Source organism: Heterobasidion irregulare, assembly GCF_000320585.1.
Source record: "Heterobasidion irregulare TC 32-1 unplaced genomic scaffold scaffold_13, whole genome shotgun sequence".
Classification (NCBI taxonomy): domain Eukaryota; kingdom Fungi; phylum Basidiomycota; class Agaricomycetes; order Russulales; family Bondarzewiaceae; genus Heterobasidion; species Heterobasidion irregulare.
In genome coordinates, this window is record NW_009258209.1 from 176,939 (window position 1) to 200,388 (window position 23,450).

Genomic DNA, 23,450 nt, shown 5'->3' on the forward strand with positions numbered 1-23,450 from the left:
AGGGTTTATGTGATAGCAATGATCTGATCTGGTCAAGAGAGACATGATGAATTGATCACTCTTCCAATTACCTCGATATAACCCTTGAAGAACCCCGGTCGCCTATGATGATCCGTACATGCTTGAAGTTTAGGCAATAAATTGCGCGTCTGCCATGCGATTGATGCCATCGTCACGTCCAGGTTCCAAGACCGTGGTAAAAGCAGTCGTGCCCGTTCCATCTGCGCCCATCACACCTGATGTTTTAGGCATTCCTACTCGAACGATGACCATGTAGAAGGTAATTGAAATTATAGGCACTGCCTATGAGAGCGACGAATGGTATATGAGCTATCAGAAGGTCGTAGAACTTAGAGGACCCATACCAAGTCCAAGGTAATTAAGACTCCGTTTTGATCGTTGACAAGACATAGAAGAGAAGCTAGCAGAGCGATAGTGTATATGGCGCCAGCATCGATGATCACAAAGATGATAGGTATCAGAGAGAATGCAGAATACACATCGGCCTTTTGAATGGTTCGATTTGCTCTCCAAATCCCGAAAGATAAAAGTGCTAGCGAAAACATATCAAGGGATTGTCCACCAAGGCATCGGAAAAAGATACGCACATGTATACAGTAAATTGGCGCTCAAGGTCAAGATATAGAAAGCTAGCATCCACCCTAGTGTAGCGGGAGATGAGGTAGCGTAAGCCCAAACGCTGATGGCGCCAGTCACTGCACACGGTTCGATATAGGTTTGCAGGATGGAGACAGATCGATGACTGAACGCACCGCCAACTCCGCATAGCATTGTTATAGGCAGCAAGATAACATAGAATGACTGCCAGACAACGTAGCAGCGGTAGATCTGGGGCTTTATTAAGTCAGATACTCGAAGCTATCGCGGTTTTATATGTACGCACTATTATTGCGTCACCGGTGATCGTTTGCGACCAATAAATAACAAGTTTGAGTATGAACGGAAGCTCTGAGGAGTTTTGATCAATTATAGGATATACGTTATGAACCAGGCCTTGGATACTGTAATAAATATTGATCCCAATATGCTAGCCATTCAAAGAAAAGGCATCAGTGACATTCATAAGTAAAGAAGTTGACCTACGATAGTACTGAATGTGAAGAGCATAGCAGCGGCAGATACCATGGGAACACTAATGTCTTTCCTCGCTCGGCGAAGAAGAACCCATAACGTCTCGATGAACATCATCAAGGAAAAGCCTGAGAATCACCATGAATCACCATGAATCACCATGAATAAGTTTATAGAGGATCGAGACAAAATACTCGCACCATACAGAACGGCCTCTAATGCTGTCGATATTACAGTAGCTTTACCCAGAGATATATCGTGCTGGGTCATGTTGGAGTCGGGATTAAGCAAGCCGCAGGGCAGGGTGAAAGCGTTAACGCGAGGCCTTTTGAAAGTTCTCGGCATCACACAGCAATGCGATCTCCGTCATTGAAGTGACGGCCTATCGGTGCATAATGTTGAATGCGACCAAGCGGTGGACGAGCCATCATTCGCATGTGCCGATCCAGCCAAAGAGAGGCTGTTTCAGTCCCAACTGGATATTTAAGACAACCACATAAATCAATGACACGATCACGTCTGGCAGGACTGGCCATCCAGCTGCAACACTCAATCCCCTATAATGATGAATAAATGTCCAACAATCAAACCTTTGCTGTTTGATTTGTGGTTACTGCACAGCTAGTCTCCTCTTCAGGCGAGAATGACATGATCCCTGGGACCTGATTGCTGACTCACCGACCCCATGTTAGATCAAGAATCGAATTACAGTGGCCCACGCTCTGAACTGTATATGTATGAGCAATGATCAACGTATGCGCATTGAGTTGCTTGTTCTTGGCGATGTCGTTGACGGAGAGAAGTAAGTCGAAGTCAAAATGACCTCCGCGTTACGCGGTTGCGGATGAAGCTCCGACTCAATTCCGCTTGCCATTTCCAGTCTGCTCATGATATTCACCGATACACTCAAAGTACCCGTCACTCTGGTACAAAGGCTATTCTGCTACTCAGACTCATCAATTATCTTGACATTTCTGCCTTCTCCGCGCTGCTCTTCAGCTGCATCAGTTCCACGAGGCGCGACGGTGGAGGCGCGTTCGTGCGGCGCCGAAGACGTGACGTTGTCCGATGGTTTGTTGCCAGATGCCTGAGCGGGCTGCGAGCCAGATATTGGGTCTTGGAAGGGATCCTGCGCAAAAGATGTCATGAGTCCCGTTGAGCGATGATTACAAGGAGCCCGCGTGCGTCGCGATGCAGAATTCGGCGCTCACTTTGTCTTCTTGCTGTCTTTTCTTCAGCTCCCCCGTCTTACGAAGCTGTCCTTGCTCGACGAGCTGGGGATTGTGCGACAGCTTCCCTTTGATCTGTTCTTTTATGCCTGTGATTTTCTCGCCCAGACCCTGCGGGAATATGTCGTCAACCAGGCCAATCAGGACACCTCGAACGTAAGACGCTCACCGGGCCCTTGCCGTATGCTGGACCGTAACCCACTGCGCCAGCATGCCTCTGCGGGGGATAGTCGTCCCCGCCGGATCCTGTGCCACCGCCAGAATCAGATCCGGCGGTCGCGGCGGTGCTGACGTTGGAAGCTGACGACTCGTTCGCACTGCGTCCCAGCGAAGACGAGTTTGAGGTCTCTGTGTCAGACTTGGGCGGCGGTGGCTGTTTGGTGTTGTCACCCGTGGTGGTTGGTCGGTCTGGGGCAAACGTGATGGTCGAGTCTCTGGTGGTAGGCGCTGGCGGCGAACTGGAGGCGGCATATGGGGCATCAAGGTATGAAGCATCTCTGTCAAGAGACGGCGGGACGGTCTTCGGAGACTGTTCTCTCGTGAGTCGATGTCCAGGCGAAGGTTGTTGTTTTTGGGTTGACATGATTTTGTTCGAATGTGGTCGTCAAAAATCGGTAGATGCCACTGGCGAGGGATACGCTGGGTATTGCGAGTCCCACCAACGAATACTGAAGCTATATAGCGATTCAGAGGCCATGACGAACAGATCAGTGTGGGGTATGAAGCGTGATGATGTCATACTAATAGGTTGGCTTATTTTTAGAGCATGGAGTAGCAGGTGCGCGAATGGAGGTCTTTCAATATTCGTCTGGTTTGATGACAAAACATTTGCATATAATATCAGATACAACCCGATACACCGTCCAGAATCATACTCCTACAATACCGCTGGTATACATTCTCCGGGAGCAGTGTACGACTACTTGTTTAGTTCTGCAGCACGGGCCCTCAATTCCTCACGGCTCTGATTAAACTAGGTTGAGTACGGGTAGGCCAACAAGTAAATGCTAACATGCTGACCTTGGGAGGTTCGATTGAGTTCGCGGTCGCCGCGCTGGGCACGTACGGCCCCGGTGTATGGAATGCCTCGAATTCGGGCTTGGAAGTTATGCCCGCACCCGGCTGAGGCGCGAGATCCGCTGGGTTGTTAGTTTTCTGTATGAATGCCATCAGAACGGGTTGTGGATATGGCGATGGGGAGGAGATGGAGCGCACAGCAGGGTGGGGCTGGATGGAGAACTGCTGTTCTTCGGCAGCTTCGTTGGAGCCACCAGACGTGCTAGAGGCATCGCTGTTAGGCTTCAGCTTGCTCTTGATATCATTGATGGAGCTCGACATGGCTCGGGGAGGCGTATGGAGTGTTATGCGAAATGAAGGAATTTGATCGGGTTGAATGTAAGACGGATCAGAGGGGGAAATGGATGCAGAACACCAGCGGGTCGCGAATTTATAGCAAGGACTGCGGGGCGCTCGTATGTCATGACGTTCTTTGGCAGTGCACAATCATATTATGGAGAGCCGCGCCCTTTGGTGAGACATCGGGCGCTGCCGCGCTGACGTCAGTGGCAGTTGAAACATAGCACGTGTGAGTCTAAGTCCAGGGCACAGAACGGAAGGAATGAGATCCGGAATGCATTACGGAGGCTCGGTTGAAACCAATTGGGTAGCATATCCGAGCCGGTGCCTTGTAAATTGTAGGATGAGCGTTCGTGGCAGATTATGAAGAGCAAAGGCGAAAAGGCGAATAAGCAAAATGAGAAAGGAACGTGAATAAGCGATAAGACAAAACAAAGTGGAGATAAAAGAAAGGATTCCAATCACACAGAGACGCGCACTCTAATCCCAGTCGTCGTCATCGTCTTCCTCGTCATCGCTGTCACCCAACTTCTTATTTCTCTGCAGCAGCGCGGCCGCCAACGCAGCGGTAAGATCGCCGCCGCCTCCTCCGCTGCTGCCAGAAGTGTCTTCGGCGGGAGGCGGAGGCGTCGAGCGTGCCGGCGCCGAGCTCGCATCGGTCTTGCGAAGGGTATGTATGCCCTTGCCTTGGATTGAGGCAAGCAGGTCGCCGCGACCAGGTTGAGGTGCAGGAATGACTGCTGCAACGCCAGGCGGGGGCGGGGGCGGTGGTGGTGGGGGTGCACCTCCACTTGGGCCCGGAGGAGGAGGAGGCGGGGGAGGTGGGGGAGGTGGGGGCGCACCACCCATTGGAGGGGGCGGGGGAGGGGGAGGGGGAGGGGGAGGAGCTGGAGGAGCTCCTGTTCTACCTGGAGGTGGTGGTGGAGGTGGCGGTGGCGGTGCTGGTGGGGCGGCGCCATTCATTGGAGGTGGAGGTGGAGGTGGAGGTGGCGCCGGTGGCGCTGTTGAAGTACGGGCAGGTGGAGGAGGGGCTGGCTGTGAAGGCGGAGGAGCGCGATTTGGAGGAGGGGGAGCGCGATTTGGAGGGGGCGGAGGGACTTGCGAGGATCGAGCAGGAGGCGGAGGCGGAGGAGCAGGCGCTGCAGGGGGAGGTGCTGATCGGGAGGGCGGAGGCGCAGGGCGAGAGGGCGGGGCAGGTGGAGGGGGCGCAGCAGACCCAGCCACGCTCGACGTGGAACCCTGATGCTCGTGTCCTGCAACGTTGCGCCGAGGCGCAGGCGGAGGTGGTTTCTTCTTCTTGGCTGCTGGAGGCGCAGTGGTGGCCGCAGCGGTCTTTTGTGCGTCCCGCACGAAATCTTTGATGAAGTCCATGTTTTGATTGATGAGCTCGTGGTCGATGCCATGCGACTCGAGGTCGGTCAGGAAGGTGTTCCAGGAGGGGTCGACGCCGGAGGAGACGAAGCCTTTCTCGGAATCATAGCCCATGTGTCCCACGTGCTTGAACGAGCCTTCAGTTGGACCAGATATGAGCGACTTGTCAATCTTCCCAGATTTGTTGGATGAGGTCTTTTTGGTAGATGGCGCTTTGGCGGGTTTAGCTGGATGAATAAGGATGAATGGCTGGAATGGGAACGACAAGTAGAGACGTACACTTCGTGTCTTTCCTCTTCGTCACTTTCTTGAAGAAGATCTTGGCTTCACTCTCTTCCGCGAAGACGAGGCCAATCATGCATTTCTGTCGTGGCATGAGCACTATGGAATGGACGAAAGACGTAGAATTGACAACGCACGTCACCAGGAAAGGAGTGGAAGAACAGACGATCCTGGAAGTATTCAAACCCCTCGTAAAGCTCATGCTCCCAGATGACACCTCTCGTTCCGACGAGGTCAACCATGCGAAGGAAAAACGTATTCTTGTTGTTGTCCATGACGAACGCGAGGGCCCCTTGGAGCCCGCCATAAGACCACGAGTTCGGGTCGGGGTGTGCGAAGTAGATGCGTGCAAGCGCAGCGGTCTGAATCTTGCCTGTAGGGACGATCGCGGCCTTCAGCTTGTTTTTTTCGTCAGCCGTGAGAGTCGACTGAACAGGCATCGTCAATGGCCAGGCAAGCCTTTGGGAGGAGGTAGAAGGTTCGGGGCCTTGAAGCTACTATAGACAGCGGATGGTGAGGTTGTCTCACAGCCACTCGGCCTGTGGTTGGTCGACCGGCTGACCGTGGAATGTTCTTTCCTTTTCTACAAGTCGTTGAGCTTATCTCAAACTCTGCCTCTGCTCGTTCTTTGAAACGACAAAACGTCTGCTCTACAGCTGATGAATACTGAACACGTCCAGTTGTTCCTGATATGCTTGATTCGCAGAAAACACTAGAGCAATATCGTGCGACAAGAAATCACCAATATGTTGCGGCGGTTCCACAGGATCCGCTGTCGCTGAGCGGACTTTGACATCTCCAACCTCTTGTCTGTCTCAGGGACTCCTACGATAGATGTCACCTTGACTTTCTTCGAGGTAAGCATTCTAGCTCTTTCAGCATTGATATCCGTTATCATCCTGTAAGTACCCCAGTTCTGGACCCTGGCTTTACGAATGTTAGTCCTTCCAAGATCCAGTCTCTCATCTCATTTAATTTTCGAAATGCAGAATGCGAGCAATCCGTTCTATCGCGGCCGTGGTTCGTCCTTATCTAGTCCTCGTGCGCTGAGATCTATCAAGCTATACCTCCTTGAAGGGGGCTTTTCTTACGAACATGCACGCTGCGCATCAACATTTCGCTCATGACGAGTCTTCAAATTAATATCATCCGTCAAACCTTGCTGGTGGATGAATAGACGGCTTTTGCATCGTAATGGGCTGTTGTTGTCTGGTCAAGGCACAAAGGATCTGAACGGCGTGATTACCTCCTCGTCTTCCGTGCTTTCCTGAAAAATGTGCAATGCCAATTGACGTCGGACACGTATTATGTGAAAACGGGACATGCCTCGCCCGTCGCCTGCTCGCACTGTTGTCGTGTACGCCAACCTCCAAAGTTCGATGCGTTGCGCCCACGGCTGGCTGAAGACATGAAAGCCTTCCATAAATAGCATAATGCGCCAGGCGATTGCCGAGATGGCCCTATACATCACGCCGCGTGACTGGGACCTCAAGTAGCTCGGGTGAACGTCCCATCAACCCTCCTCTCAACCACCACTGGACGATCCTTTGTCTGCCCGCTACCAATTGGCCCTTTGTCGGTTTTTTCATGGCTAGAAATTTTGGGCACGACTGATACTCTCTCTTCCAGGAATACTTGATCTTCTACGAAGACTGAAAGATGGCCGATCAACTAGTGAGTATCTTTGGCAATCGCTCGAGGGTTCCTAGGATTCATTCTTCGTTGCTTCACTTTTCGAATGGGGATAGTCTGAGGGTGCGGATTTTTATTTCTCAACCATAACCGCCATCTGAGCTCACTCCATGGAACACAGAGCAAATCTCTGGTATGTCTGACTCAAATGCACTAATAAGACGAATAGAACAAGGCGTTGATTCTCTTCTGTGATAAAAGAGTTCAAGGAAGCGTTCTCCCTGTTTGACAAGGGTGCGTGATCTTCTGTTCCAAACCTCTCTCTTACTGACATCACCCTTCTTGTTCACAGACGGCGATGGCACTATCACTACAAAAGAGCTCGGGACCGTCATGCGGTCGCTCGGGCAGAACCCCACCGAAGCTGAGCTCCAGGACATGATCAATGAGGTCGATGCGGACGGCAATGGCACCATCGATTTCCCCGAATTCTTGACGATGATGGCGCGCAAGATGCGCGACACCGATAGCGAGGAGGAGATCAAGGAGGCTTTCAAGGTCTTCGATAAGGACGGAAACGGCTACATCAGCGCTGCGGAGTTGAGACATGTCATGACGAACCTCGGTGAGTAGCATAGCACAGCCACTGGCTATTCCTGTGTTCCATTATCGATCCTTCGATGGGGGTTTTTTTTCGCCGATTCCGAAATGTTTGTCGGGCATGGCTGATCATTCTGTTGCTTGCAGGTGAGAAATTGTCTGACACTGAGGTCGATGAGATGATCCGTGAAGCCGACGTGGATGGTGATGGCCAGATTAATTACGACGGTTCGTAGTGCCCATCTCTGACATTTTATCTCGGAACTGACCCATCGTTCATTCTGTAGAGTTCGTCAAGGTCAGCCCTCTCAAGTTTCAATCTCCATTTTCACCGTTTGAGCTAACGACTACATTCGTCCCCAGATGATGCTGTCAAAGTAGATACTTTACACACTTGCCGTATTCGATACTTCTATTCCTTTCGTGAAGTTCCTTACCCTAAACGCATGTATGTGATTTGGAGTCTCTTTTGTCTTGACGCTGTACATCTCTTCTTCGTTGGACTCTTGCCGTTGTCTGGTTCGTAGTGAAAGCTGGTTGTAGGAGACGACGACGTTTTGATTCCGAAGTCTGAAATACAAAAAGAATTTGGAGATGAAGATCTCGTTTTGCTTTTCTGGTCTTCAATGATTTCGGCACCAGGTACCGTGACATTATCCGGAGCGCGTGACACCGTGTGATGCGTATGGGCGACGCGTCACCGTGTCCATACACCAGCCACCTCCGCACTCTGCACCACGCAATCCTTTTCTCTCCACACACTTGTGCTTTCTTTGAATCTCAACGACTCGGCCCATCATGGTATGTTACTTTGACTCACGGATTTCCTGAAATTCTCGCTCGGAGGCCGGTTGAGGCTGACCGAACAATCTAATCGCATATATAGTCGATCATGGAGTATAACGGCGGCTCGGTGGTAGCGATGGTCGGGAAGGACTGCGTCGCGATTGCTTCTGATTTGCGCCTCGGGAACCAGGCAATGACTATTGCCACGAACTTTGAGAAGGTGCGTAACCTTCATGTTTGCCTACGCATGTGTATTCACTGGAGGACGCGGTTTGGTTTTCATCTAGGTGTTCCCTGTAACAGACCGGATATACCTTGGGCTTCCGGGTCTGGGGACTGATGTAGCGACCCTGTAAGTACATTGCTCAAACCAACGATCATTGAAGATACTCAATCAGGGTTTATAATCCTGGTCCGCTCGCGCCCTCGTATATGGTGATCCACGATCGACAGACGTGAACGCTTCCGGTTTCGGGTCAACATGTACACTATCAAAGAATCACGCGAGATCGAACCGAGCACATTTGCGCGTCTTGTTTCCTCAACATTGTACGAGCACCGATTCGGGCCGTATTTCATCGAGCCGGTCATCGCAGGCATGGAGCGCACAGCAAGCGGGAAATATGAACCATACATCGCTGCAGCCGACCTGATTGGATGTCTGAACTTTGCCAAGGACTTTGTCGTCGCTGGAACGGCGAGTGACAAGCTGTTCGGTGTTGCCGAGGGTCTTTGGGAGCCAGGCCTGGACCCAGAGGATTTGTTCGAGACTATCAGCCAGACACTGATGAACGCTGTGGATAGAGATGCCTATTCGGGCTGGGGGGCTGTCGTACATGTAATGTGAGTGTACGTTTGCAGTGTTGTCTGCTGATACCATTGCGCAAGCCCTGCGTCGAAAGGTGTTCGTTCCCACCGGTATCCCCGCCGGTATCTCCGTCACATCTACTTCCTTCCTTTCTTCTTCCATACATCCAAAAAGCTCTCCGTGTTAACGCCGTGCTTTGTTCATCCTCACAGCACAAAGGACAAAGTTGTAACGCGCACGCTCAAGGGTAGAATGGATTAAAGTGCAGAAGTATCATCGTCTCATTTTCTGTGTTGTAATTGCATGGTCTCTTTCTATCTCCTTTTTCCGGCCGATCATGTCTGAATCGCAACGAGCGCTCCGTCAGTCATCTGAGCGCCAATGCTTGAGATGTAGGCGTCCGCGGAGGACGGGATGACGAGCAGAGCTCGAAGCTGCACTGTACGTGGGATTCAGGCGGGGACAATGCTGTAAAGCTTGCATCGATGTTTGATGCCGAGAGCCCAGGTATCATCCATAGAACGTTCTTTTTTTTTCTCCCACCCGTTATATTTAAACATGAGGATTCCCGCAGTTGATCTCTAGACCAGCTGCCATAGAGTATCTGTCACCCAAGGCATGCCTCTGGCATGCTCGCTAGAAGACAATGAGGACACGGTTCACTAAGGGGAAGCTGGAGAGAATTTGTGTTAGGGACCTAGCACTTCTGTTCGGCCACACACGCCAGTCACTGTAGGTAAGCGTTCCGTCAAGGCGGACGCTGAGCGGCGCAGTGACTGATCCCGCTGTTTTCAGGATCACGGCTTGAGCTTGAGCGCTTGAGCCGCACAGCAGCCTTTATGACAGCGAAGTCAAAAGTGATACCCCTTGGGGATAGCTAAACAAATACGTTTGCTCACGACATCGAACTGCAGGGTGGCCAGCACCTGTCTTACGGGTGACGCCCACGTTTTGGGTAGTTATACATAGCTGATCGGCCTATCGACGTCATCCTATCAAGACTTGCTTCAGGCTCTATGGGTTTCTGCTTTCGATTCCGCACATCCAAAATCTATGTAAGGTCATATGTATCGTCCTTACTTCCAGAGAGCCCCGAGGCTCGAACCCTTGATGCCATGCCACCATGGGAAGAGATGGAAGACGTACCTCGGCGCGCCTCCGAAGATCGCTTCTCATGAGACTGTCCCACAATTTCCTGCGTACGTCACTTCTAAAATTTAGAATCACAGTCCAATCGACTCATAATCCAGATAATGGGTACACATCTAGATGCAGCCTTTTCTGGGCTCACAAATCCCCGAGGGTGAGTGTTACATGAGCTGCTTAACCTCTGATTGTGCTGTGTTTTCTACAACCTTGACGATGTAGGAGGAGCTATCTATCAAATAGACATCGCTAGTGAGTAGATTATGCTCAGAAAAATGTTGAAAACTGGCATCTCGGCTTATGCTTGACCGAATACCTTCCATATATGGCAATAGTCAAGTCTGAAAATAGTAAGCGAGCGCCAAGTTCTTCTCGCGTCTTTCATTTTAATTTTTTACTCCGCTCAGCACTTTGGGGTCATACGGATACACTTCGCCGCACCGGTGAATGCATGGCAACAGACGGCAACGGAACCCAGAGAATAGGTGGCGTGTGTGCGTTTAGCCCCCAGACCGGCGCCGTTTGCTCTCGGCTTAGCGGGACATGACATTTCGTGAAACCGAGAAGGACCGAGAACCACCAGATGGGGAGCACGCACAATTCATCCCGGCTGCGGCGAACAAGTCTTCTGTGAAGCATATCGGAGCGCTAGCGGCGGGCGTCCCAACACCCTTAAATTCGACTCGAGGATAGCTGCCGTTCCTTTATCCTCTCCTCCTCTTTCTCTCAGTCTCCTCACAGTCGGTCTTTTCCCCGTCCCTTCCTTTTGCTCCTTCTTCTCCCTGTCCTTTACGAAGAAGAGCTTTCCCCTCCCGAACATTACAGAAGAATCCGCTGATTAACTGCTTGATATGAAATTGTCCACCGCGTTTCCGCTGTTGGCGGCCGCTGCTGCCCCAGCCCTTGCGTCATCCCATAATCGCGCACTCTCTTCCCGCCAGGCCCATGTCGGCCGCGGTCTCATAGACATATGTGTAGGCCTTGATGTTGACCTAACGCTTCTCGACGTTCAAAGAGATGGTATGTCCTTTCGCTCCGCACTTTTTCCGTGATTTTGAATCTTCTTCGATTGTGATAGGACATCCGCTCGTTGCCGGACATCTCGACGTTTGCTTGTGCTTGTCCGTCCTTCCTGACTTCGTCAAGTCCAACTCTGTCTGTCAGTCTGCCGCGCTCCTGGTCGGCGAGCTGAAGGTTCAGTCTATCCTGGAGGACCTCGTACGTTTACTTTCTTTCCTTACTGTTTGATATATGGGTACTAAGTAATGGGAACTAGATCAACGGCCACAATGATAAGCAAAACTGCAAGTACCCCAACCACTGTACCCCGCTTTGTCTTCCCAAGGCACCCTGTAACTTCCAATGCAAGGATGGCTACCGTCCTAGCTATGCTCCCGGCGCAAACACCACTGACCCCAACGCTGTTCCCACCGACTGTACTTGCCCTGCGCCGCTATCTGAGTGTAATGGACAGTGCGGTAGTTTCCCTCACGGTTGCGGTACTCAGGCCCCCTCCTCCCGCCGTAAGCGTACGAATGCGCCCAAGTGCGACGCTGGCAAAACTGTTTGCGGTGTCCCTGGTGGCAGCTCTGGTAAAGGATGGGAATGTGTCGATACCACGCGGGACCTCGAGTCATGTACGTTTTTCTTTGTATCTCTTCCTCAGTGGCTACAAATACTGAGTGTAGGCCTGTGTAGGTGGTGGTTGTGCGATCGCCTCTCCTTTCGATACCTTGGCTACTCGCGCTCCTGGTGTTGACTGCTCTGCCATTCCTAACGTCTCTGCTGTCGCTTGTGCAGCGAGCAAATGTGTCGTTTCCACCTGTGCTCCTGGATTCATCCCTTCCCCCGCTAAAGACTCTTGCATCTCCCTTAACAAGCGCGATATTAACGCCGCCGGTGTTGAAGGCGTTGTTGCCCATGTCGGTGGTCTCGTTGGTGTCAAGGAATTCGGCGCTGGTGGCGCTCATATTGGCCGTGATATTGACGCTGCTGGCGTTGAAGGCTTAGTTGCCCATGTTGGAGGTCTCGTTGGCGTCGCCGAAGGTGCTGCTGGAGGACTCCACGTCGGTCGCGATATCAAGGCTGCTGGAGTTGAGGGCATCGTCGCCCATGTCGGCCATCTTGCTGGTGTGAAGGAGGCCGGTGCCGGCGCTGTTCACGTCGCACGCGATATCGATGCCGCTGGAGTTGAAGGATTGGTTGCTCACGTAGGCGGCCTCGTCGGTGTTGCTGAGGGTGCTGCCGGTGGTCTTCACATCGGGCGCGACGTCAAAGCAGCTGGTGTTGAAGGTGTTGTCGCACACGCCGGTGGCCTTGTCGGCGCTAAGGAACATGGTGCAGGTGCTCTCCACATTAGTCGGGACATCAATGCCGCAGGTGTTGAAGGTGTTGTCGCCCATGTCGGTGGACTCGTTGGTGCCAAGGAGTTCGGCGCTGGTGGTCTTCACATCGGTCGTGACATCGATGCTGCAGGTGTTGAGGGATTAGTTGCCCATGCCGGTGGACTCGTTGGTGCCAAGGAGTTCGGCGCTGGTGGTCTTCACATCGGTCGTGACATCGATGCTGCAGGTGTCGAGGGATTAGTCGCCCATGTCGGTGGACTCGTTGGTGCCAAGGAGTTCGGCGCTGGTGGTCTTCACATCGGTCGTGACATCGATGCTGCAGGTGTCGAGGGATTAGTCGCCCATGTCGGTGGACTTGTTGGCGTTGCCGAAGGTGCTGCTGGTGGTCTTCACGTCGGCCGAGACATTAATGGAGCTGGCGTCGAGGGTGTGATTGCCCATGTTGGCGGCCTTGCCGGTGCGAAGGAGTTTGGTGCCGGCGCGGTTCACGTTGGCCGTGATATTGATGCTGCTGGTGTAGAGGGGTTAGTTGCCCACGTCGGTGGCCTTGTTGGTGTAGCTGAAGGCGCTGCTGGTGGCCTCCATGTCGGTCGCGATATTAATGCCGCCGGTGTAGAGGGGCTCGTCGCCCATGTCGGGAATGTTGCTGGCGTCGCTGAGGGCGCGGCTGGTGGCCTCCACATTGGCCGTCGTGCTTAGAGAGCCAGTTATGGATTATGGATTTAGGACTCGCTAGTTGTCATACCCACACTTATTCGTCGACATACCCCACTCTCGCATTAACCGCTACGATTCCACTATCTTTTAGATCGTTTACTTTACGTGGGTGTGCAATAGAAAATGTAATTCAGGTGCTGCTTATCCTCAGTCGTGATTTGATCTTGGTGAAAGCTCAGTGTCCATTACTCCCAATCGACTCCTTCAGATCTTCCCGCGACTCAAGTCGTTCCAGTAACAGGGTAATCATTTAGTATATAAAGTTCTGCTACCTCGCATCACCTCCAAACTTCTGGTCACCGGATGGCATAGTGAATTCACGATGTAGCCTCCAGTCTTTTCGCTCTCCGCTCCCCCGTCAAAGTCGCAAGTTCATTGTTATCAACGGGTCGGAATATCCAAGTGAGCCAGTTCCCTCCACTTCGCATCGTTCGAAGACCCATATCTTCAAACAGATCGTCGGCTGCTTGCGGCCAACTATCGGACACGAATGATGTCAAAGGCTGCAATTCTCATGGCTATAAAACGAAGCACCACTCACTCGAAGAAGGCGAAGCTGGTGCTGTAACTCTCATTTGCCCACAAGAACATGTCGGGATAGCGTTGCCTATTCCATGCAGCGACGCGTTGACATTCTCTGAGTGCAACTTCACAGGACGGGACGTGCAAAAAGGAGTCTTCCAGAAAGTAAGAAGAAATCCAGTGTGCCGATGCCTCAAAAAGATATGCAGGGTTCGTCGTGAACTACAGAGGTTCAATTCCGACTGGTGTGAGCTCCGGCTCAAGGGAGAAAGTGGGGCAGGACTTACCACTCCCCCGTTGATGGCGAAATCGCGACGGTCGATGCTCTTTGCGGGAATCAGGCCTCGATATATGAGTGTGGTTGCGTGCTCTGCTTCAGACAGCCTTGGAGGCGGATTGGCCAGAGAGGGATAATCCCATTTGTGAAAATCTGTCGGCTGCTGCTTCGTAAGACCTACCTCATCTGCAAGTTCGTCTGCATCCTATTCAATGATGACAGAAAGAATCTAGTTAACGCACGTGCCCACCTTCAAATAAGCCTTTCCACGATGATTGATATCCTGTGGCCAGTATTACAGCCTCTGCGTCTATGACTTCACCCGTGTTGAGTATGACGGAATGCCCATCATCACCGAAACTTGCAGCACGAGCAGGCGCCAGCAATTCGATTTTGTTTTGACGAGTCAAGGTGTAAAACCCGTCAGGAGAGCCCACACCTTCGTCATTGGTACGCAAGGACCAGAAAATTGAGGGTGAATTGCGGAGAGGAGACTGTTTTGGGACGGAAAACGTCAAGAACTGTAGTGATTGCAGTTTCAATGGTCATGTTCAGTCATGGTGAGCGACCTCTGACTCACCGAGCTCCATCGAAGAAATTGATTGAATCCGTGGATGAGCCAGCTCCCAGGGGTGGTCTGATGGAGAAACTTCCTGTTTTCCAGGATGGCCTGAAATCAGTCACATATGTTTTCTCTTATAGGATCAAACGCACTCCAAACGGCTTCTCATGGGATAATGACCGACAAAAACAGCCATAAATCTGTGGCAGAGAAGTAAGCGATAGGCCTGGATTAATACTAGTGCAGAACACTCACCGACTCTTCCGAATCGCAGCAGGCAGGGGGACCGGACTCGCGAGGATAGCGTCCACCTTTTCAAAAACTATCTTAACTCGACGCCCCTGCGACGCGAAGTAGGCAGCAATACTGTTGTACAGAACAAGTAGGGTCGCTTAGTTCACTCGAGTGAGCCCAAGAGCCTGTTGCTTACTCCTGCGCCGATTTCCCCCCGCCGATGACAAGGACAGTTCCGCGAGTGGACCCCTCCGAGGACGACTCGGATGCGGCAAGGATCTTATGAATGTTTGCATTGAAAGCGGACGAATGGATCACCGGGCCTCTGAATTTGCTGCGGCCCGCCTCCAAATTCGGCGGTACAAACGGGCTGCTCATGCCCTGTGTCGAAGGGCCCGCCGCCCATATCATCTCATCAGCCCAAATAATTCCTTTCAAAATGGACCGACCGAAATAGAGACTCACGCCTGTACAGAGCACAAGCCTGTCAAAGTGCAGATCCTCTGCCGCTGCCTCGTGTGCGCCTGTCGCCGCGGATCTGACGCGCACCACCCAGCCGGAGCCTGCGGGCCCACGCTCAATACGGACAACCTCGGTATTGAACCTGATGCACCCGCTAAGAAACGTGTCTGCATACGCCTCCATGTACATCCGCACGTTTTCTCCTGTCAATCTGCCGCCCGTTTTCCGGGAATCCTTCGGATCGGGCATCGGCAGCCCAGAAAGCCAGTAGTGGCCATGAACACTGTATCAAACAAAGTAATTCTTCGGTTGAGTTCGTGGATCATGAGGAGGAGTCGAGACAGTTGCCTGTTTATCTTGAGCGCAGGATACACGCGCTCTGCCGCCCAGGTGCCCCCAGGGGACGCGTCGCGTGTGAGTAACGTGACCGCGAAGCCATCGTCTCGCAAAACTTTGCCTGTCACCAGTCCCGCAACGCCAGCACCGACGACACACACTCTGCCCTTTGCACTGTTGGCCTGCATCATAGAGGAAGCAATAGCCTGTCGGGGTGATTTTTCTCACAGGGCACAGCAGCGCCCTTGATATAGTCTTAGCGCATCTAGGGACTCCGCGGCACGACATAGCACCCTCGGACACCCTGCAGAAATGGAATAATCTGACCATAGAACGGCTGTCTCCTGTTGATCTCAGCATTGAAAGTTTCATCAATCCATCAATTCAAGATCAACCCTTGTTTTCATCGTCAACCTACTTGCCTGCTTGTTGCGGAGTCTGGCACAAAGTTATTGTGATCAGCTCATGAAAAGACGCTAATTCTCAGCTTGAATAGCCATCTGTGTCGCCTTGTTGGAGCTTGTTGGATGGAGTTCGGATATAACGAGGTACATGTTGATGCCTTCACGATTGAATGATTGGCCCCACATCTAAAGAAAGATCAATCAGGGACTGTTGATGAAATCCCTGCACACCAGCGTCAACGAGGGCTCAGGCAAGCCAAAGGGTCCTCAGAGCCACGCTCTAAACTATCCATTAGATGCGCATTTGTTTCAGGTCAGCCATGTTGCAACCGTGACCGGGCCGCTATGGGTATCAATTTTCTCAATGGGAATCTGTCAATGAACCTGTCTCTTTCCTACACTTGACATATACACACGCCTCGTATTCCAAAGGCCGTGGCCCAGTCCCCCAAGGCAAGGTTTACCTCGAGCTTGTGATATCATGTATGCCTTTTTTCGGCCGTTTGCGCGCTAACTGTCATGTCCAAGCTGCGGCCTCAAGGTCCTTCAGGCTGCCAGCTGACGCTACCATGTTCATGCGCACGTCGATCAACATGTCGCATCGTAATGGTAACAACACTTGCTTGCATGCATTGCGTCTACGCACTGACGTTCCACATGCCTATCTGCTGAACATTCTCGATGCATCACGTCTTTTGTCATTAGCGCAGCATTCACCTTGCCCGCATCTGTTGGAGGTTATCTGTGGTCACTCAAGCACAATATGCTTAGATGGACCAGAAATCTGGATCAACCAACTTGATGCCGACTTTCGGCAACTTGAATGGACCCCTTGCCCGCCCTCTGGAATGCGCACCGTACAGAACGATGCGCGCGCGTGCATCAGATCCCCGCGCGCGCGCTTCGCCGCCCCATCTCGCTTTCAATATCCTTGCGATGTGGCCTGGCGCCCTCGTCCGCACCCTGCGCGTCCCTGCACACCGCCTTGCCGAGGCCCGCGTTTCATGGCCTGATACGCGGAATTTTCTATGGGGACTGGCCGATGGCTCATGGTGGCCACGCTGGAGCGACGTCGGACCGACGTATCTCCGCTGACGGGCAACCTGGGGCAACGAGGCGACGCGTTTCCGAGCGCGCGCGCAAGGTATCATCGACCATACACACATGGTATGTCTAGGCCCGCCGAGGGCCCGTCGGCGCTTATAAGTTTTGTCAGAGTGATACCAACACATATTGCACCCTTTTTTCCGCCTTTCGGTCTGCAGGATATCCTCGCGCCCGTCGAGAGCCCGTCGAGGGCGCCGAGGTTGCACATCACTTTATCTTGGATCCAGCGCTCCGCTCTGCCCTGCTCTTGTTGCTCAGGCCCTCATCACGCAACAGGTTCCAGCTTTCAAAGCCTCGGCCTTCTTCGTAAAGACGGAACGGAGCTCGCAGACGATTGTGGCCACTGAGTTGCCTATTTCGTCGCCATGTTTCAGCCGACTCGCGCATGGACTTGGACCCGCAGAAGCGTATGCATATATACACGTATATTAGTGTCTACACTGGCCCAGGCGCGGCGGTGCCAGTGCCCATGACCATGGCTATAGTAACGACGTTGCGCACCGCTTGACCCTGGCATCCATTTATTATGTGTACGCACGATCGCCGAACTGCCCGAACGTGTCGTAAACACTTCGTACACGCAATATAATTTGTGGGTACGTCGTTTGATACTGCTGCACGATTTGTTTTTCTGCACGACCGGACGCGCAGCACCGACAAGTCACATACGATGACGATGACGATTCTGGCAATGTCAGGGATGCCGACGCGATCAGCTGACGGAGGCAGTACTGCTGCCTATACTATACGGGCCTATACGGTCAAAATCAGCGACCCGGCCATCATGCATCAGCGTTGATGTGAGCGTTGGTGTTGATGCCGAGTGGCTCGATCTATTAGCTCGATGCGTGCTCGACCTTGCGTATCTGTCCAGCCTCGATCTGGGTACGGAAGGTTTGATGGTGGTGTGTCCAATCGCCGGTTTGCACTGATGATCGGGATGTCCGAGGGATCAGACGCAGGCGAGATCATGATCAAGTAGTGAGCAGGCTGCACATCAGGCTGAGAAAGTGAAGCACTTCGGAGAGTGCGTCGACAGGACGGGCGCATGATGCATGGCGGGCCAAGGAACGTATGTCGCACAGGCCTTGTGTCAGGTGCAATCGTGAAGTCTCGCAGATGCCAGAGTGTTCGACAGGAGACAAGGCTCTAGACACATTCGATGTCAGCCAGACAATTGGCAATGCCTCTTGATGGCGGCGGTGACGGCCGCTCGGGCAATGCGTCGACAGGTCACGACGGGTCGGAGATGGATCCCGCGCAGACCTGCGGCCTGACAGAAGTACGGTGCTTCGGTGACGCAGGCGGAGATCCCGAGAGTGTCCGAGCAATGAACAAGAAGACAGGCACGTTCCAGTCACTGTTCCGCAGACAGGTGGCAACGCTCGACAGCGGCAGTGGCGGCGGCAGCGACAATAATGAATTGTCTCATGCCTCATGTCTCGGCGCGTCCTATACGCACTAGTACGATGATCAATCCCGTTCACTCATGCAGCTGAAGCCGAAGAATTGACCTCAGTAGGGACCGATCGAGATGAGCAAGACATCTCGAGTGAAGTGAGACAAGCAGGGTCTCACTCCAGTCAGCGATGCCGTCGTTGCCTCCGCGCAGAGCGGATACGCGGTAGGGCGCGGTACGCATCTATCAAATGCTTTACTCACGGGCGTGAGGCTATATGCATATATGCACGCGTACCTACCCAGTACCTACCTCTCGTACATTCGCTCGCCAATCGTCGATCCACCGGAGGACGCGCCCAATAAAGAAACAAAACGCCGCATAGAACACCGTTTCGTCGAATGGCCGGATGCTCCCACGATTTGAAGAGTCGAGACCGACGCGGCGAGACGTGCGCGCGTCCGTCGGCACCCGTTGGTGGCGCCCGCCGCGCGCTTCTCGGTCAGTTACCTCTAGCTCACGCGATGTTACGCGGCACCGTCAAGCACTCGTCCATCGCGTTACGCGGCGCCACAGCGATCAGAATCCCCACACGAAAGCGGCAATCGCTGATCCATCCTTGGAGCCGCAGTCTAGAAGCCCCAGGGGCAGTCGAGTCGGACAGGCTAGTGAGGTGAATGCGTGACGGTATTTCGAGCGTAGGAAGACAATCACAAGTAGATAGTGGCGCGACATGCAGCTGCACAGCGTTCTTATGGGACGGCCGGGAGGGCCGAGGGGATGATGAGGGAGAGAAGACAATAAGTATTATAGACAAGGAAGGGGCTGTCCTTACTCGCTCTGCTCTGGGGCTCTGCATGACCCGCAAGCAAAGCAACTGGGCTGCCTTGAGAGATGTGTAAGTAGCTACGAGCGTTCATTAGAGAAATGATGAATGGAATGGATGGCGTTGCCACAGCCTGCGTGAAGAGGTGTGATCTGGATCCGCAATGGGAGAAGCCGGTCCCGATCGGGGACTGAATTTGCATTTTGCCCGCAAAATCGGGCGATGTCCCTTTTTTGGCGTCCTCGCTGAGACGCTTTTGGGCATCAGCGGGCTGCATACGTTCCATGCTGCCTCGAGGCGCACATGACGCCGCTCTCGCTCCCGCAGCCCTCTCCGCGTGCGCCAATGCGCCAATGCGAGCAATGCCAACGAGGGTCCGAGTGCCGTCATGCACAGGAACACGCCAGAGATGCTTATTTCGAACTGTGTGCGAAAAATGCCGGAAGGGGGAGATCAGTGGGAGATCCAGCGAAGGATAAGTGACCGGCGGGGGTGCGGAGTGGGTGCGGACGAGTGCGGACTTGCCGGCGACGCGCCGATCGGAGTCTGATTCGAGATCATGTCATCGCCCATGGGCCGGTCGGGCAGGAGTCTCAGAGCTGTGCGCTCGCTGTGTACCGCCTCGCTGAGCGTGCTTCAGCTTGACGCAGGGGCTGTGGGCTCCGAAAGCAGTCGGACGATATTGTCTGGCCATGGAAGTGCGCGGGTCCCAAGTTATTGTGCTTGGTGTGCTGGAGGCGGGTGCGGGTATAAGTACGGCAAGGATGCGGGTGTGACCTGGATAACCTCCCGTCCGAAGCCCAGAAGCCTCCCTCGCTCGCGTCGCAGTGAGCATTTACAGTCAGGAAAGGAGAGGAGAACTCCGCCCTAGAGGAGCGCCGTAATTTCGTCACGTCACCGCGTCCGAACTTCGAACATTTTATTCCAAGTTTCGCAGGCCCTGCTTCCTCTCTCCCTCACTACATATCATTGTCCCTCCTCTGTTCTCCCCTAAGCGCCTATCGTCGCACTCGTATTTATACCTCTCATATCTATCAGCCGCATCGCCCCTCGTTCCCCACGACCCACATACAGCCAGCGATCGAACTACCTTCAAGCTCTGTACAATCCACATAACATCGCGGTATACCCACCCACCCAATAGCTGCACAGATCGTCCCGAGCCAGACCACCGCCATCATGCCGGCCCTCACCCTGACAGACATGCCCGAAGAGCTCCTCGAGCGAATCCTTCTCTTCGCCCTCTCGCCTCACCCCGCCCCTGCCCCTGCCCCCGCCCTCACCTCGTCCCCTGCCCTGTCCTCCGCAGCCTCCCGCCTCGCCCCGCTCTACACCTGCCGTCTTCTCGCCCGCATCGGCGCCCCGCATCTCTACCGTGCCCCACGCATCCGCAGCGCCCGCGCCGCCCGCCTCCTCGCCCGCACCCTCGAGTCCTCTCCCGCCCTCGCCCGCTGCGTGCGCAAACTCCGCGCCTGTGCTTCCTACGCCGCCCTCGCCGTCGTCTTCCGCGCATGCGGCGCCGCCTCGCTCCCGTCGTCTCCTTCCGAGCCCAGGCGCGCGCTGGAACTGCTTGACCTCACGCTCGATGCGGGCGTGGACGACGCCGAGATGGAGGGAAAGGACGTCGAAGGCGGGCGGTGCTTCGGCGACGCACTGGCCGCGCTCGACGTCCGCGTACTCGTGCTGCGCAAGCGCGAGGCCTACCTCACGCAAGAGCGGCCCAAGGCAGTCATGGAAGGCCTCGCGAGGGCGGTCACGAAATGGCAGAGCCTCGTGCGTCATTTTTCCCTCGTCCTCCCCTTTTGGAAATCTAGCTTCTGATGGGAGGTTTTTTTTTTCTCTTCTGTTTCCGTGCGTTTCGTCTGTATTTGGGCATGCGCACGCTATATACAGACATCCGTGACCATCGCGTTTCGCCTGTCCGATCCCTCCCGCACACGCTCGCGCTCTGAGCCGGGCTCCCGCCCGTCGACACCCCCGTCCGCCGCATCGGCCGCCGCACATCCTGAGCACGCCGCCGCCCTCGCGAGCGCGGATGCGGACGCGGACAACTCGGGCGCCCCACTGACGCTGCCCGCTGCCCTCGCGCGCTCTCCGCGCCTGCGCACGCTGCGCGCGTCGCTGCCGGCCGTGTGGAACCCCGCGCTGCTCCGCATGAGCAAGAACCCCGCGCTCGAGCGCATCGTGCTGACTGTTCCCCGCACCCGCGCGCGCGCGAGCCCTGCGCATCCCATGCACGTCGCAGACGCCTCTGCAGACGTTGCGGAGGAGCGCGTGTCGGAGTGGGACACGGACGACGAGGACGCGCGGGAGGAGGTGCTCGGGTGGGGGTCTGGCCCGCAGCTGTGGATGATGGAGGCGAAGAAGCACGCGCGGCTCATGGAACTTATCAAAGCTGGCAGGTGGGTGTCTGCTCTCGGTCCCTCTTCGCCTTCTCTTTTTTTTGTGTTCCTGCCTCACCCGCTTCTCACGCTCTCGTTCTTCTGTCTGTTTCATCGCCCCTCCCCTTTGTTTGGGCTATCGTAATGGTGGATATATGCTCATGCCAATCATCTTCTTACAGTCCGATGGTCCGCGCCCGCGCGCATACACTCAACGCCAGCATCGCTCTCGGCATGGGCGTCGGCGCTCGCCGTCGGAGCCTTTCCCCCCCTGCCGAGCACAAAGACGAGCACCCCGTTCCCGCACCCGTATCGACATTCTAAACAGATGACGTCAGTACTCGCTATGACGACAAGAACAACGAGGAATGTAGTAGAAGACACACACCACACACAAAGAAGAGATACCCGCATCGTGTATATAGCGTCGCATCCTGATACCCCGCATCGCTTCCGCTATCCTGTTTTTCCTCTCCCTTTCGACGACTTTCCTTTGGTTTTTTCTTAACTTTTTTTCTTCGTTTCTTGTCTTTTTTTCCATGTTTGATCGCGTACAGCTATAATACGGCCGCCTCTACCGCACGCTGCCCTGTCATTTCGAGGCTCTTGTTGATGAACACTTCTTATTACGCCCGGCCCAAGACTTATGGTCCTCTCTTTCCACTGCTACTTTCGGCTCCTTGCATTCCTTCCCGCCTTCGCACTGTCTCTTTACGACTTTTCTCTCTCTCTCGCACAGACTTTCCTTTCTTTTAGTATTAGTTTGGTATCCTTGGTTTGGTCTGGTCCGTCCGGCTCCAGTTTGGCTCAGCGCTAATTGCTTGTTACTTATTTACGACGTGGCTTGTGGGTTCTTTATTCGCTGGCAATGCTAGTTAATTCTTGAAGGTATGATACCATGCGTGCGCGGCGAATCGGTTTCGAGGAGGTGGAGCGAGCTTGGTGGGTGCCGGGAGGTGCCGGGCTGAGCCGGGGTGTGCGACTTGGAACTTGAAAGGTGTGATGGATTCAGTTCCGCCGCCACCTTCAATGCGAATCAAGTTTCGCATGTCTACAGTACCCTTTGTGGAGGATGCATGCGAGGCCCGAGCAACGTCAGCGCGCGTCGTATTCTCTGTGCGCACTCCAGAGGCTGCGTTCGGGCTTCGGACGTGCATCTTTCTTTAAGGAGTGTCTTCGGACAAACGAAAAACTCTTGTTGATTTCTTTCCGAAACATCGCAGACTGGCGGCACAGCAGCAGCTGCTTAGGTAGGCGGCGGTCCTCTTTTCGGTCGACCGAGGTCTTCGCATCCACTCATCCGCGGCTTCGCTCTGCGACGCGTTCTCTCGGAGTCAAGACGGGCATTGCGCCTCGTCGTTCTTGCTCATCGCTACCTTGAACAGCGGGCTGAAAGCTGGCGTGGGTCTTTTTCTTGATAGTGGGTGGATTGATTTGTTGTCAGAGCGAATGTACAGGCTCAGTGGGATCGGGGACTCGAAACCTCGAGCCGATCGAGGTCGAGATCCAGGCTCGCAGATATTTTCCAGGCAACAGCAGCGCCGCCTTGATCGCGAGAGTGGTGGAGCAATTCAAT

General features: G+C 53.9%; 9 protein-coding genes across 9 annotated transcripts; 4 read left to right on the forward strand and 5 right to left on the reverse strand.

Moving 5' to 3' along the window:
• Nucleotides 1-129: 129 nt before the first annotated feature.
• Nucleotides 130-1,362, reverse strand: HETIRDRAFT_331191 (uncharacterized protein; the record flags this gene model as incomplete). The annotated part of the gene is made up of 7 exons (XM_009554313.1): nt 130-303; nt 366-553; nt 609-716; nt 774-849; nt 905-1,048; nt 1,105-1,220; nt 1,293-1,362. 7 exons carry the CDS (start codon nt 1,360-1,362, stop codon nt 130-132), a joined length of 876 nt encoding a protein of 291 aa, XP_009552608.1.
• A 691-nt stretch (nt 1,363-2,053) lies between these two features.
• On the reverse strand, nt 2,054-2,556 carry HETIRDRAFT_243345 (uncharacterized protein; the record flags this gene model as incomplete). Its single annotated transcript, XM_009554314.1, has 3 exons — nt 2,054-2,221; nt 2,304-2,432; nt 2,491-2,556. Coding segments are annotated over 3 exons (363 nt in total), but the record flags the coding sequence as incomplete, so codon positions are not given.
• A 581-nt stretch (nt 2,557-3,137) lies between these two features.
• HETIRDRAFT_390723 (uncharacterized protein) lies at nt 3,138-3,923 on the reverse strand. The gene is made up of 3 exons (XM_009554315.1): nt 3,537-3,923; nt 3,342-3,476; nt 3,138-3,285 (listed from the first exon to the last, which is right to left on the reverse strand). Exons 1-3 carry the CDS (start codon nt 3,657-3,659, stop codon nt 3,241-3,243), a joined length of 303 nt encoding a protein of 100 aa, XP_009552610.1. The 5' UTR covers nt 3,660-3,923; the 3' UTR covers nt 3,138-3,240.
• Nucleotides 3,924-4,932: 1,009 nt separating this feature from the next.
• HETIRDRAFT_390727 (uncharacterized protein) lies at nt 4,933-5,828 on the reverse strand (the record flags this gene model as incomplete). Its single annotated transcript, XM_009554316.1, has 3 exons — nt 5,468-5,828; nt 5,328-5,412; nt 4,933-5,275 (listed from the first exon to the last, which is right to left on the reverse strand). Coding segments are annotated over exons 1-3 (729 nt in total), but the record flags the coding sequence as incomplete, so codon positions are not given.
• Nucleotides 5,829-6,857: 1,029 nt separating this feature from the next.
• Nucleotides 6,858-8,187, forward strand: HETIRDRAFT_148960 (calmodulin-like protein). Its single transcript, XM_009554317.1, has 7 exons — nt 6,858-6,905; nt 6,960-7,004; nt 7,119-7,155; nt 7,224-7,256; nt 7,315-7,587; nt 7,710-7,797; nt 7,923-8,187. Exons 2-7 carry the CDS (start codon nt 6,990-6,992, stop codon nt 7,927-7,929), a joined length of 453 nt encoding a protein of 150 aa, XP_009552612.1. The 5' UTR covers nt 6,858-6,905; nt 6,960-6,989; the 3' UTR covers nt 7,930-8,187.
• A 69-nt stretch (nt 8,188-8,256) lies between these two features.
• On the forward strand, nt 8,257-9,478 carry HETIRDRAFT_67890 (20S proteasome, regulatory subunit beta type). The gene is made up of 5 exons (XM_009554237.1): nt 8,257-8,363; nt 8,449-8,568; nt 8,636-8,700; nt 8,802-9,191; nt 9,369-9,478. Exons 1-5 carry the CDS (start codon nt 8,361-8,363, stop codon nt 9,415-9,417), a joined length of 627 nt encoding a protein of 208 aa, XP_009552532.1. The 5' UTR covers nt 8,257-8,360; the 3' UTR covers nt 9,418-9,478.
• A 4,052-nt stretch (nt 9,479-13,530) lies between these two features.
• HETIRDRAFT_390740 (uncharacterized protein) lies at nt 13,531-15,964 on the reverse strand. The gene is made up of 10 exons (XM_009554318.1): nt 15,770-15,964; nt 15,425-15,704; nt 15,156-15,340; nt 14,981-15,091; nt 14,878-14,925; nt 14,744-14,816; nt 14,414-14,684; nt 14,174-14,361; nt 13,906-14,108; nt 13,531-13,841 (listed from the first exon to the last, which is right to left on the reverse strand). Exons 1-10 carry the CDS (start codon nt 15,946-15,948, stop codon nt 13,682-13,684), a joined length of 1,698 nt encoding a protein of 565 aa, XP_009552613.1. The 5' UTR covers nt 15,949-15,964; the 3' UTR covers nt 13,531-13,681.
• Nucleotides 15,965-18,451: 2,487 nt separating this feature from the next.
• HETIRDRAFT_108212 (uncharacterized protein) lies at nt 18,452-19,093 on the forward strand (the record flags this gene model as incomplete). Its single annotated transcript, XM_009554319.1, has 2 exons — nt 18,452-18,732; nt 18,856-19,093. 2 exons carry the CDS (start codon nt 18,452-18,454, stop codon nt 19,091-19,093), a joined length of 519 nt encoding a protein of 172 aa, XP_009552614.1.
• A 1,195-nt stretch (nt 19,094-20,288) lies between these two features.
• HETIRDRAFT_442445 (uncharacterized protein) lies at nt 20,289-22,802 on the forward strand. The gene is made up of 3 exons (XM_009554320.1): nt 20,289-21,266; nt 21,387-21,895; nt 22,057-22,802. The coding sequence occupies exons 1-3, from the start codon at nt 20,673-20,675 to the stop codon at nt 22,196-22,198; spliced, it is 1,245 nt and encodes a 414-aa protein (XP_009552615.1). The 5' UTR covers nt 20,289-20,672; the 3' UTR covers nt 22,199-22,802.
• The last annotated feature ends 648 nt before the right edge of the window (nt 22,803-23,450 follow it).

Coding starts and splice junctions, on each gene's coding strand:
- HETIRDRAFT_442445 (XM_009554320.1), top strand. CDS start 20,673: ATGCCGGCCCTCACCCTGACAGACATGCCCGAAGAGCTCCTCGAGCGA. Junction 21,267..21,386: donor TCACGAAATGGCAGAGCCTC/GTGCGTCATTTT, acceptor CGCTATATACAG/ACATCCGTGACCATCGCGTT. Junction 21,896..22,056: donor GAACTTATCAAAGCTGGCAG/GTGGGTGTCTGC, acceptor ATCTTCTTACAG/TCCGATGGTCCGCGCCCGCG.
- HETIRDRAFT_67890 (XM_009554237.1), top strand. Junction 8,569..8,635: donor TTGCCACGAACTTTGAGAAG/GTGCGTAACCTT, acceptor GTTTTCATCTAG/GTGTTCCCTGTAACAGACCG. Junction 8,701..8,801: donor GGGACTGATGTAGCGACCCT/GTAAGTACATTG, acceptor CACGATCGACAG/ACGTGAACGCTTCCGGTTTC.
- HETIRDRAFT_390723 (XM_009554315.1), bottom strand. CDS start 3,659: ATGTCGAGCTCCATCAATGATATCAAGAGCAAGCTGAAGCCTAACAGC. Junction 3,477..3,536: donor CCATCCAGCCCCACCCTGCT/GTGCGCTCCATC, acceptor GCATTCATACAG/AAAACTAACAACCCAGCGGA. Junction 3,286..3,341: donor ACTCAATCGAACCTCCCAAG/GTCAGCATGTTA, acceptor TAGTTTAATCAG/AGCCGTGAGGAATTGAGGGC.
- HETIRDRAFT_390740 (XM_009554318.1), bottom strand. CDS start 15,948: ATGATGCAGGCCAACAGTGCAAAGGGCAGAGTGTGTGTCGTCGGTGCT. Junction 14,685..14,743: donor AATTTCTTCGATGGAGCTCG/GTGAGTCAGAGG, acceptor CAATCACTACAG/TTCTTGACGTTTTCCGTCCC. Junction 14,362..14,413: donor GTGGAAAGGCTTATTTGAAG/GTGGGCACGTGC, acceptor AATAGGATGCAG/ACGAACTTGCAGATGAGGTA.
- HETIRDRAFT_148960 (XM_009554317.1), top strand. Junction 7,156..7,223: donor GAACACAGAGCAAATCTCTG/GTATGTCTGACT, acceptor CTGTGATAAAAG/AGTTCAAGGAAGCGTTCTCC. Junction 7,257..7,314: donor GTTCTCCCTGTTTGACAAGG/GTGCGTGATCTT, acceptor TCTTGTTCACAG/ACGGCGATGGCACTATCACT.